The 12,834-nt window shown below is 40.2% G+C and overlaps 1 protein-coding gene across 1 annotated transcript; it reads left to right on the top strand.

Moving 5' to 3' along the window:
* Nucleotides 1-7,741: 7,741 nt before the first annotated feature.
* Nucleotides 7,742-8,692, top strand: AHSP (alpha hemoglobin stabilizing protein). The gene is made up of 3 exons (XM_003998693.5): nucleotides 7,742-7,868; nucleotides 8,038-8,116; nucleotides 8,324-8,692. Exons 2-3 carry the CDS (start codon nucleotides 8,042-8,044, stop codon nucleotides 8,525-8,527), a joined length of 279 nt encoding a protein of 92 aa, XP_003998742.1. The 5' UTR covers nucleotides 7,742-7,868; nucleotides 8,038-8,041; the 3' UTR covers nucleotides 8,528-8,692.
* Nucleotides 8,693-12,834: the final 4,142 nt, after the last annotated feature.

The following is a 12,834-nucleotide window of genomic DNA, read 5'->3' as shown; positions in this document are numbered from 1 at the left end:
GTAGGTGCTTAAAAGATACTATGAATGCATGCATGGATGAAAGAATGAACTAATGCATGAGAAGTTGGAGCAAATGATCCCTGAGATCCTGGGCCTTACTCATGACTGGAAGAGTATTATTTCTGAAAGGATCTTTAGGACATCCGAGGAATGAGAAAATCAAGGGGTTCTAATTAATAGTCTCAGAAAATGAGAAATAGGCAAGAAGTTCTTGTGTGTTTACTGGGGTGTTTGTGTGTTTATTGTGCTTATCCAAGAAATTGAGGGGAGAGTCTAAAGACAGTGTTTCTGTCTCCCAACTCACCCCTTTTTCTCTTTCCCTCTCTCCCTTTCTCCTTCCATCTAGTGCAATGTACTGATTCCAAAGTTGAAATTTGCTAAAAGTGCCCTCTCTCTCTCTCTCTCTCTTTTTTTTTTTTTTTTTTTTGAAAGCAGAAAATAAAACATCTGGGTTTCTTAGTCTGGCATTCTTGGACTCCCATAGTCTGACTCCCTGGTTGAAACTTCTGATTTTTCCGAACTGATAAGGAAGCATAAGGCAAGTGAGGGCAAAGCACAAGCCAGCAACCCCCTACACCCACCCCAGGTGGGATATATGTGACCTTCCTCAGGCACTCACAGTTGCCCAAGAACAAAGGAAAGGGGAAAACCAATGGATAATTGATACAGAGCACAGTCATTCAGGACATGAGTCTCCATAAGTTTATAAATGTCTTAGTAAATTATAAGAAAAAGGCCATCTTATCAATAGCCTAACCTCCAGAAACCCATAGACTCAATTTCCTGGAGCCCTAACACTACCCTCCCCTCCATGGTGATGTGGAGAATAAAGGCAAGATGAAAATACAAATAAAATTAAATTTATAACCTGCAGCCCATTGACAAATATTTGAGATAGGCAGAGTAAAACATTCCTCCAATAAACTCCCAACTGTCTTGTCATAATGTTAATATCTTACTAGAGGGAAAACAACTTTAACTTGACAATAGCAATGCCTCCAGTATGGTAGGAGTCCTCTTTAGCATATGAAAGTCTTTTGGAGGTCTCCCTTTTGCCTTTACCTCCCCCAAATCCATAGTATATAATTGGTCACTCATCACAGCCCTAGTGCAGCTCTTTCTGCTCACAGGTCCTGTCCCTGTGCTTTAATAAAATCACCTTTTTGCACCAAAGATGTCTCAAGAATTCTTTCTTGGCCATTAGTTTGGATCCACCACCACTCCAAAACCACATCAGACTATCCTCTTGGACCTCAACCTGGAAGCCCTTCTACCCCGCTTCACCTTATCTGAGACCTACACAGAGTCTCCTTGCTGCTAAGATAGACCTGGGGCACTTCATTATTATCATTATTTTTTCTTAAATTTTAGTTTCTTGGTAGAGTGAAAAATTGAAGGGTTACAAACATATAATATTTTACATATGTATGTATGTATCTATTTATGTTTTTATTTTAATTCCAGTTAGTTAACAAAGTGTCATATTGGTTTCAGGTGTACAATTCGGTGATTCAACACTTCCATACAATACCCGGTGCTCATCACAAGTGTTCTGCTTAATGCCCATCACCTATTTAACCCATCTCTCCACCCACCTCCACTCTGGTAACCATGTTTGTTCTCTATAGTTGGGTCCATTTTGTTGGTTTGCCTTTCTCTCTCTTTTTTCCTCTATGCTCATTTGTTTTGTTTCTGAAATTCCACGAGTGACATCGTATGGTATTTGTCTTTCTCTGACTGATTTATTTTGCTTAGCCTAATCCTCTCTAGCTCCATTCGTGTCATTGCAGATGGCAAAATTTCATTCTTTTTAATGGTTGAGTAATATTCCATTGTGTGTGTGTGTGTGTGTGTGTGTGTGTGTGTGTGTGTGTGTGTGTAATATCTTCTTTATCCATTCATCAGTCAATGGACACTTGGGCTGTTTCCACAGTGTGGCTGTTATAAACTACTATATATATTGCTGCTATAAACATTGGGGTGCACGCATCCCTTTGAATTAGTATTTTTGTATTCTTTGGGTAAATACCTAGTAGTGCAATTGCTGGATCATAGGGTAGTTCTATTTTTAACTTTTTGAGGAACCTCCACACTGACAAATGTGTAATATTTTAAGTGTTAGCCTCTGTGAGTGCACTGAACTCTGAAGCCAACTGCTATGAGTGAATTCCCTCAGAGGGCCTTAGTTTGAGTCTAGGTTCTGTAACTTAGTATCTATGAGATCTTGGGCAAGTTTCTTTCTTTTTTTTTTTTTTTAATTTTTTTTCAACGTTTATTTATTTTTGGGACAGAGAGAGACAGAGCATGAACGGGGGAGGGGCAGAGAGAGAGGGAGACACAGAATCGGAAACAGGCTCCAGGCTCTGAGCCATCAGCCCAGAGCCCGACGCGGGACTCGAACTCACGGACCGCGAGATCGTGACCTGGCTGAAGTCGGACGCTTAACCGACTGCGCCACCCAGGCGCCCCTTGGGCAAGTTTCTTAACTCACTGTTTTTCAGTTTCTTCATCTGTAAAATGGGACAATAGGGTTGGGATGAATATCAAATGCGTTATATATGTAAAGCTTTTCAAACTACGTTTGGCACACAGAATATGCTATTTACGTGTTGACCATTATTTGGAGTTAATGTCAAGTATTCAAATGTAGGGCTTTTTCCTCCATATGAGGCAGTTCAAATGGCCCTCATGATTAGCATCACCATATAATTCATTATCCAAATCAGAATTTTTGAGAGTGTCATTAAAGGAGGCACCATTAATAATTGCATTTATTAATTTGGAAAACAGACTGGAGTTGTTCTGGGCAAATTGCTATATAGTATCACAGTAATTATGGGCCTCTCAGCTTTACTGACCGCTATTGTCCACATTAACCTCCCTCTGCTCAGATACCATGGCAGCCCTTATTTAACTGTAGCACTTATTTAACTCTCAGCATGTGCTTTCTGGAGCCAGTTTGTGTTTGCATTTGTTAGGTATCTATGTCTTGTCTTTCCAAATGGACTGTAAGTGTCTGAAGACAAGGACTCATACACTTCTTTGAGAAGTGTCCAGATCAGTGACTTAACAAAGAGATGAGTGATTGTTCCCCTTTTCCGACCCCATGAAACCTCTTGGCAGCCTGCATTCAACAGTATACCAAACACTGAGCAGAATGTCACAAACTGCTTATCTCCTTGACTTTACCCTCATTGATCCCCACACCTCCACTGCTGCCTCCTTACAGTCCACTGTCCACGAAGTTTAAAGTTCCTCTGCTTAAAACCTCTTAGTGACTTCCAATTACTTTTATGGAAGAAACACTCTCCTTCAAATCTTTCAGTGGTTTTTCTTCACAGTTGGAAATAAAAACACAAACTTCTTGTCTTGACCCACAAAGCTCCGTAGATTGGGTCCTGCCCTATTTCTCAAATGTTTTCCTTATAATTAATTCATCCTCTATTCATGCCACTAGAACATAAACTCCAGGAGGACAGGAACTTTGTCTTTGGCACTGAATATATATCCAGTGCCTGGCACAAGGTGGGTGGGTGCCAAATACCAAATAGTAGAATGAATGAATTTATTCTCTCAGTAGCCCTTGTAAAGTAGTTATTATTTTATTCCTTCTTCACAAACAAGGAAACTAAGATATATGTGGAGTGACTTCACTGAGGTTACAGAGCTGAAAAGTGACAAAATCATTCATTTATTCATTTAACAAATATTTAGTGAGCAGCTGCTACTCTTCTAGGCACTGAGGCAGGACTCGTATTTGAGGCTAATGATTTTATTTAATTTATTTTTTTTTCAACGTTTATTTATTTTTGGGACAGAGAGAGACAGAGCATGAACGGGGGAGGGGCAGAGAGAGAGGGAGACACAGAATCGGAAACAGGCTCCAGGTTCTGAGCCATCAGCCCAGAGCCTGACGCGGGGCTCGAGCTCACGGACCGTGAGATCGTGACCTGGCTGAAGTCGGACGCTTAACCGACTGCGCCACCCAGGCGCCCCGAGGCTAATGATTTTAGAAATACACCATCTTTTTAATTTTGTATTTTTTGTGAGAATTAAAAAAATAATAGAAGGATGCATTCTTTCTGTGAAATAATTCAAACAATAATATAAATAGATAAGATCAAGTTCTCCCTCGACATTTATCTCTTTTCCCATTTCCCAACAAATATTACTCAATCCCCAGAAGTAAACATTGTGTACTATTCTACACAAACATGTGCGAATGCGCGCATTTGTGTAGAATAGTACACAATGTTAACCACACACACACACACACACACACACACACACACAGAAATATATAGTTTTACATTTAATCCTTACTCCCATACTCCCATACTTGCAGCCTGGGGTAGCCTGCTCTAATTATGATTCATTTAACATTATAATAGAGATCTTTTCATATCAGCACATATATATCGACTTCATTTATTTTAATAGCTGCATGTCATTCCATACTATGAATGTGCCATAATTTCTTTAATAATTCCTCATAGTAATAGGCATTTGGGTTTGTCTACCTTTTCATTATTACAAATAATTTCATTCTTTTCTTTAAAATAGAGTTCAAGGCAGAATCATTGGGTTGAATCATATGTGTATTTTAACTGAAACAAGTTTTGTCAAGTTATCCCTTTAAAAAGCTTTACCAATTTATATTCCTACTAACAGTGCATGAAAATGCTTGTCATAATCAATTTATATATATTTCTATTGTCCAAAAAATTTCCCTTGGGCAGCTTTGCATTTTAATCTCCACTCTTGTGTTCTTTTTTTAATTAAAAAATATATTTAAGTTTATTTATTTATTTTGAGAGAGAGAGACAGAGAGAGAGAGAGAGAGTGAGCAGGAAAGGGGAAAAGAGAGGGGAACAGAGGCTCTGAAGCAGGCTCTGTGCTCACAGCAGAGAGTCCAATGTGGGGTTCAAACTCACAAACCGCAAGACCATGACCTCAGCTGAATGAAGTTGGACGCTTAAGCAATTGAGCCACCCAGGTGCCCCTCTACTCTTGTGTTCTGATCTGCTTTTTTCACTATAGATCATTTTTACCTATTCGAGAATTTCATAGATATGGAATTATACTGTATATAATCTTTTATGTCTGGCTTCTTTAGCTCAGCAGAATTATTCTCAGATTCATCCATGTTGTCATGAGTACCATTAATCTGTTACTTTTCATTGCTGAGTAGTATTTAATTGTGTGAATATACCACAATTTGTATATCTATTCAGTGGTTATTGGACTTTTGGGTTGTTTCCTTTTTTTTTTTTTCATGAATAAAGCTGCTGTGAACATTTGCATTTGCATGTAAGTGTTTTTGTAGACATGTATGTTCATTTCTCATGAACTCCACCTAGGAGTGAAATTGCTGGGTCACGTGGTAAGTGTATGTTGAACTTTATAAGAAATTGCCAAATTGTTTTCCAAAGTGGTTGTAACATTTATACTCCCACTAGCAATGTATGACAATTCTAGTCATCCCATATCCTCACCAACACTTAATCTGGCTTTTAAATTTTTAGTCATTGTAGTGGGCATGCAGTGGTATCACTTTGTAGCACTAATTTGTATTTCCCTGCTGAGTAATAATGTTGAATGTCCTTTCATATGCTTATTGTCTATTTGTGTATCTTCTTTGTGAAATATCTGTTCTAGTCTTTTGGCAACTTAAAAAACCAGACTGTTTCATTATCAAACTATAAGAGTTTGTCATAAATTCTGTATACGGGTTCCCTGCCAGGTTGTATTGCAATCATTTCCCTCAGTGGTAACAAATATTTTTTTACCCTAGATAAATGAAAACATGTTCACACAAAAATCCGTATAAAAATATTTATAGCAGCTCTATTCATACTTGCCCCAAATGCAAATAATCCATATGTCCTTCAGTGGGTAAATGAATAAACAAACTATAGTGCATCCATGTGATGCATACCCAGCAATGAGAAGGAACAACTTATTGCTACTTGCAACAATTTGCCTGAATGCTAAAGGCATTATTCTGGGTGAAAGAAGCCACACTCAAAGGTTACATACTGTGGAATTCCATTATAAGACATCCTCACAAACACTACATTGTTGGGATGGAGAACAGATCGGTGGTTGGCAAGGTTTAGGGAGGGGAGTGGGGGTGACTACAAAGGGGTAGCATGAAGGAGCTTTATGTGGTGATGGAAATGTTCTGTGTCCTGATTGTGAGAGTATGAATCTATGTAATAAAAGTCATAAATTGTACACCAAAGGGAAATCAATTTTGCTGTCTGTTAATTAAGAACATACTATAAACAAAAAAGTAAATCAGCAAAGCCTTTATGAATATATATGTACCTATAAATGTTGGTTTTTGAATGAAGAAAGATGTGACAGGAAATAAATACATCTTTAATGCTGGTTACTTTGTTGGGGGGAGGAAACAAAACTACCAACTTTTTCAGTGTACATTTTTGTATTGTTTCAAAATACTTCAATTAGCATGTGCTGATTTTGAAATTTGAAAAACATCTACTGAAAATGGAAAACATTAGGAAAATATTTAAAAAGAAGAAAAGCATTTCTGCTTTGTTGAATACTTGATGATATGGTTGAGAACAAGACAGATGTGTCTCCATTCTTATGGAGCACGGCCCTGTAGAGTACAATTCCCCACATCTTATAGGTGGTTCATCTGCAAAATGTGACTACTATTAGTCCCTGTCTAATAGGATGTTTTATAAGGAGAAATACCTCAATACATGCTTGAAACCATTTCTGACACAAATGATTAATGTAGCTGCTATTAATATATCATCAATGAATTGGAGAATAATTACCATCACATTGTTGTGATGATTTAAAAGTATCTCATTATCCCCAAAATAGAAAAACACTAATTCAAAGGGATACATGCACCCCTATTTTTATAGCAGCATTATTTATAATTGCCAAATTATGGAAGCAGCCCAAGTGTCCATCGATAGATGGATGTGGCATATATATATACATATATATATACACACACACACACACATATATGTATATCCCTATGTATATATATGTATATACCTATGTATATATATGTATATACTATGTATATATATATATATATATATATATATATATATATATATACATAGAATATAAATATTAGAATCTTATTCAGCTATAGAAAAGAATACCATCTTCCCATTTGTGACATGGATGGAGCTTGAGAATATAAGTGGAACTAAGCAAAGTAAGTCAGGCAGAGAAAGACAAACACTGCATGATTTTGCTTATAAGAGGAATTTAAGAAACAAAACAAACAAGCAAGGAAGAGAGAGAGAGAGAGAGAGAGAGAGAGAGAGACAGAGAGAAAAGTTACCAGAGGGGAAGTGGATGGGGACATGGGTAAAATGGGTGATAGGGATTAAGGAATGCATTTGTCATGATGAGCACAGGGTGATGTATGGAATTGTTGAATCACTGTATCATAGGTCTGAAACCAATATAACATTGTATGTTAACTATACTGGAATTAAAATAAAATGAAAAAAAAGGTGTCTGTCATATTAACAGGGAGTCAATTAATATTAGTTTTGTTGGCCTAAATTTTAATTTTGGAGCATGGATGCCAAGATGTGGGGCAGATGACAAGGACCTGTCCTCGTTTGGTTTTCTAGGTCTCCTCACTTATCTGCTTTTCTTGGCCTTGCTATCTTTTAACTTCAGGGAAACCTCTCCCCACCTTCCCATCTCCTGATTGACCTATCACCCTCCTTCAGAACCTAGATGCAGGGCGTTTCCCTCTTAGGCTGACACTTGACTCCTTGTCTACATTTAGCTTAGAGAGGGACATACATACCCTGGAAAGTGTGGGGGAGACGTACATAGCACTGTTGGACCTGAAGGTGAGCCAACCTGGGACAAATGTGATCTCAGAGCAGGGCAGACTTGAAAAGTGTTGGAGAAGTGGTCCTGCAAGGCACCAGATATCTTTAAGGGGGATGAGAGAATTCGGGGAAATACCCAGGAATGAGGAAAAAGCATACTTAAATTCAGTCTCTTTCTCTAACCCAGGCAGATGGCCCTTCTTCAAGCCAATAAGGATCTCATTTCCAAAGGAATGAAGGAATTTAATATTCTGCTGGATCAGCAGGTAAGCCCAGGTACTGTTTCAAAAGAACAGGCCTGACTCTTTGTGGGTGGGTGTGGGCAGACAAAGGAGGATAATTTGGAGCTGGGAGAGTAATGGTGCAGTTAATGGAATTCTGCAATTCAGAGACAGGAAGATGTCAGAGTTTGTGAGTTATTCCTGAATTGCACTGCTGAACACATTCTCCCTTGCCACCCCCTCATCCTGCAGGTCTTTCCTAATCCTTCTATCCCTGAAGAAGCCATGGTGACTATAGTGGATGACTGGGTGAACTTCTACATCAACTATTACAGGACACAGGTGGTGGGGGAGCAGCAAGAGCAGGAAAGGGCTCTACAGGAACTTCGGCAAGAGCTAAATACTCTGTCTGCCCCTTTCCTGGCCAAATATAGGGCCTTCCTGAAGTCCTTGTGAACATCTGAATCACCCACTGCCTTCTCTCTAGCCTGGAAACCCAGGCCTACATCCATAAGAAGCCCTTAAATCCTTCCTCTGTGTTCTTCAAGTGCTCAGGCTCTGACATTTCATGGTGTTACCCTACCCTGACACTTTAATAAAGACTAAATTGGTTTGCTGGTCTTCCTGGCTATTCTGTTCTTTTTCAGTTGTCTGTCCCTGATTTGTGTAAGCAGTTGGTTCCTTTTCCTTTAGCTCTGCTTTCTAGATATGATCCTGGATACTTAATTCCTTAGAGCAGAGGATAGTAGCCTTAAGTAACCACTGGGTAGTACTAAAATAGCCTGAAGAAAGGCCAGGCAGGCAGAGACTAAAGAAAAAGTTGCAGGGGAAAGGGTCGTCAAAAAAAAAAAAAGAAAGAAAAAGTAAAGAAAAAGCTCTCCAGAAATGTGGTCCTGTGGCATTCTTGTTGAAAGACACGTTGTTGGAAGACAATTTATTCATTTAAAAAATTGTTTTAAATATTTATTTTTGTGAGAGAGAGAGCATGAGCAGGGGGAGGGGCAGAGAGAGAGGGAGACAGAATCCAAAGCAGGCTCCAGGCTCTGAGCTATCAGCACAGAGCCTGAAACAGGGCTCAAACTCACAAACAGCAAGATCATGACCTGAAGTGGGAAGCTTAACTAACTGAGCCACCCAGGTGCTCCATGACTTATTCATCTCAGGCTCAGTGGAATCAAGAGGCCACCCATCTCAATTTTCCAATTCCTTGCCCATAGCGCCTTAGCTTGAAAAAGTTCTAGGATCTCATGACTCTAATACCACAGAATACCTCCCTGTAGTATTTAGAGTTCAAGGGGATCATGGGAAACATTCAACACATCCCTTATTTTTCAGATAGGAAAACCGTTGGCTCCATAATTCCTCAGACTCAAATCCCAGGATTGGGAAGCAGAGATCTTGCCTGCCTCTGCTGTGCCAACCTTCTCCTGTCATTCCCCGGACTATTCTCCTTTCTCTTCAGCCTTTAAACCCTATAAGCATCACCATTTTAGGGTTCTAGGGTGGAATCATGGCAGGGCCAGGTTCACTGGGTTTAAAAATCGAAATGAAAATGTTAGCAAGGAGTGTTCTGCAAAACTTTCAGTATCCAATAACCAGGAAAGTCTCTGATGGGCTCAACAGGAGTGATCCCAGGATGGAGGATGCAGGTGGGGGAGGGGCAGGAAGCACAGGCCTAAGGGGCAGGACACACCAATCAGAGGTGGACACGGGGGGTGGGGGGGCTGTTTTCTCTTCAGCCAGGAAGGTTTGGGGGTGAGATTGTTATCTCATTCCAGCCTTCAGCAAGTCTTACCTTTGGTTCTATGCACTCAAACCTCTGGCTTTTGGTTTTGGAGTCTTGGTAGTCTAGTTCAGGGTCCAAAGGGAAGGCACTCAGAACACCCAGCCATCCTTCCAAACTTAGGGTGTGAGGATGTCAGGACCCATCAAGAGAGTGACAGCCTCCCAGGGAATCAGGCAGTGAATACTTTCAAGTGTGGATCGTGGCCCAGGTGGAGGCCACTGTCTTCCTACTGTGCCCCTCAGGAAATTTCAGCCCATTAATGGGAACCTAGGGCCTGCTCAGATGGGATTGTTGCATCCACACGACCCCTGAAACAGAATGCTATGGGCACCAGTGGCAGTCACAACAAAGTTGATTGCAATGAGAGGCAAGGCCAACCAAACAGGACCAATGCTCTTGAGCAGAGTGCGGTCTCAACAGCCAGGGTGCAGAGTTTTTATAGCAGACCATATCGTCTTATCATCACCTAGGAACAGAACAAAGGAATAGTTCCCAGATGGGGGTTGAAACAGTTTAGACATACCCTTGCCCCAATCCAATCAAACACAATCCATCCCTTGATTGATAGGATAAGACTGTTATCTCTTAACCTATAGGGTGAAAACAAAGCTGTTATTTCTTAAGGCTACAGGTTAGCCCTACACTACAATTTAACCCTTACAGGATAGTTGTTAATTGCCTCACCTTTGCAAAAAGACTTGCACTACTGTGCATAGGAGGAGGAGAGAGACTGAAAAGCCATATGAAAGAAAGACTAGATTTACTCTGTTGTTGTATGAAGCTGAAAAGAATGGTCAAAAGCTATTTTGGCTCAATTAATGAAGACAAACTTTCCATAAATTTGGAACTATCTAGCCTTGGGAGCACCTAACCATTTCTCAAATGCTGAAAGGAAGATGACCAATTATCAGGTAAATTGTAGTGGGAAATTCAACATCTAAATTTTCTTTCAATTATTCTGTAAACTATGAAATTTAGAAGTTGCAAAACATTTTTTTTTAAGGACAGAAATCTATTAAAACTATACTGCATGTTCTTGCACTTCTATCACCCAGGCATCTGGCTATAAATCTACAAAGGAGTAAAACTTAGAATATTTTGATTTTTCAGAGGTATGAATTATCAGGATCTGATGGTCCCTAATAATACAATTAAAATTACTGGGCCAATTGTTGGAGAAATGAATAAAGTACTGCGCCAAAGATGGCTGATGGGACTAAAACCAGCTCTGGTCTGTAGCTTAGAGACCCCTCTTGGGGGGGTGGGGGGAGGTTTCTTCTTGCCCTGTTTGCTGCCGCGTGAAAATCCCCACAGATACGGAATCTGACAACTATAAATTACCCTTTCCACTTGCATTCGGGGCTCAGATCTTTGGAGAAACAGTCTCCTCTGAGCCCGCTGGTGTTAAATAAATAAGTCTCCAATCCTCCAAGATCTCTGAGTGCTGCTTGTTTTTTCCGCCAACGTTCCAGCCTGGTTCTGTAACACAATGAGTACTCCAAATCCATTACCATTCCGGCAGAAAAATAAAACCAAAATTAGCAGAAAGAATAATGTTTCTTTTGTTTTGATAGCAGTACCTGAATTAATGCTAGAAGCAAGATTATAAACAAAAGAATGAAATATTACAGCAATATCCCTGCTCTGATCCTGACCCTAACATTGACCTTGATCCCAGTATGATAGGAAAGATAGGATAAAACAGGCACAGAGGGAAAGATCAGGACTTGAGGTCCCTGGGTGGGGAAAAAACACATATTTTGGAACAATGCTGGGAGTGGCTGACCACAGCAAAGCCCCTAGGGCTTCAGGTTTCTCTTAAGAAAGTAATGGACACCACCTACTGTCCCTCAGGTTTCCCTTAGGAATTTCACAAAAGAGCTAACTAAAAATAAGTAGTAGACCATAAAATGTATGACCCACAAGGAACAGTATGGTCACAGACCATCTCTCATACAATAGAAACAAGCCAATCAAAAAGGAATTGATGGAGTCTTGGGATGATGTTGGGGTTCAGAGCTGATGGCCAAGAAAGAATTCTTGAAGACATCTTTGGTGCAAAAAGGTGATTTTATCAAAGCATGGGGATAGGACCCAGGGGCGGGAAGAGCTGCACTGGGGTTGTACAGAGTGACTGCTTATACACTGTGGAATTTTGGGGGATGTAAATTCAAGAGGAAGTTTCTTAAAGGGATTTCCATATGCTAAAGAGGATTTACAGATTACTGGAGACCTAGCTCTTGTCAGGGTAAGGTTGTTTTCCCCTCTAGCAAAGCATTATCATTAAGATAGTAGGGAGCTCCTGATTAGGCTATTGATGAGATACTTGTAAACTGATGGAGACTATCAGTTTAACCATTTGTTTTCTGTCCTTCCCTTTGTTCTTGGGCAGCCAGGAGTGCCTAGGGAATATCACACATATCCCACCCTGGGGTGGAGGGTTGTGCTAGCTTGTGCTTGGCCCTTAGCTTGCCTTTTTGTCCCTTATCGGAATGACTAGGGGAATGACTAGGCATTTAATTTTTTTTTTACATTTATTTATTTTTTTGAGAGACAAGAGAGACAGAGCACAAGTTGGGGAGGGGCAGAGAGAGGAGACGCAGAATCCGAAGCAGGCTCCAGGCTTGAGCTGTCAGCACAGAGACTGACGCGGGGCTCGAACTCACAAATCGTGAGATCATGACCTGAGTCAAAGTCAGACGCTCAACCGACTGAGCCACCCAGGTGCCCCAGAATGACTAGGCATTTCGAGTTACCTAGCCAATAACGGTAGGACCTGAGAAGAAACAAGCAAGTAGGCAGTTAGGAGGCGGGTACCAAAACCTTATAAAACAAGGACCCTTGCTTATAGTCATAGTTATTCACCTTCAAATGCCCCCTCTCTGTAAAGAGAGCTTTCAAACTATTCTTACTTTCTCATACTCTAATAAGCTTTTGCCTGCTGCTTATTTTATTGTGTCCGCCTCTTCATTCTTCA

The sequence above is a fragment of the Felis catus genome, chromosome E3, assembly GCF_018350175.1.
Source record: "Felis catus isolate Fca126 chromosome E3, F.catus_Fca126_mat1.0, whole genome shotgun sequence".
Lineage (NCBI taxonomy): Eukaryota > Metazoa > Chordata > Mammalia > Carnivora > Felidae > Felis > Felis catus.
Note: the sequence above shows the minus strand (reverse complement) of the source record. Positions and strands in the feature narration are given on the sequence as shown.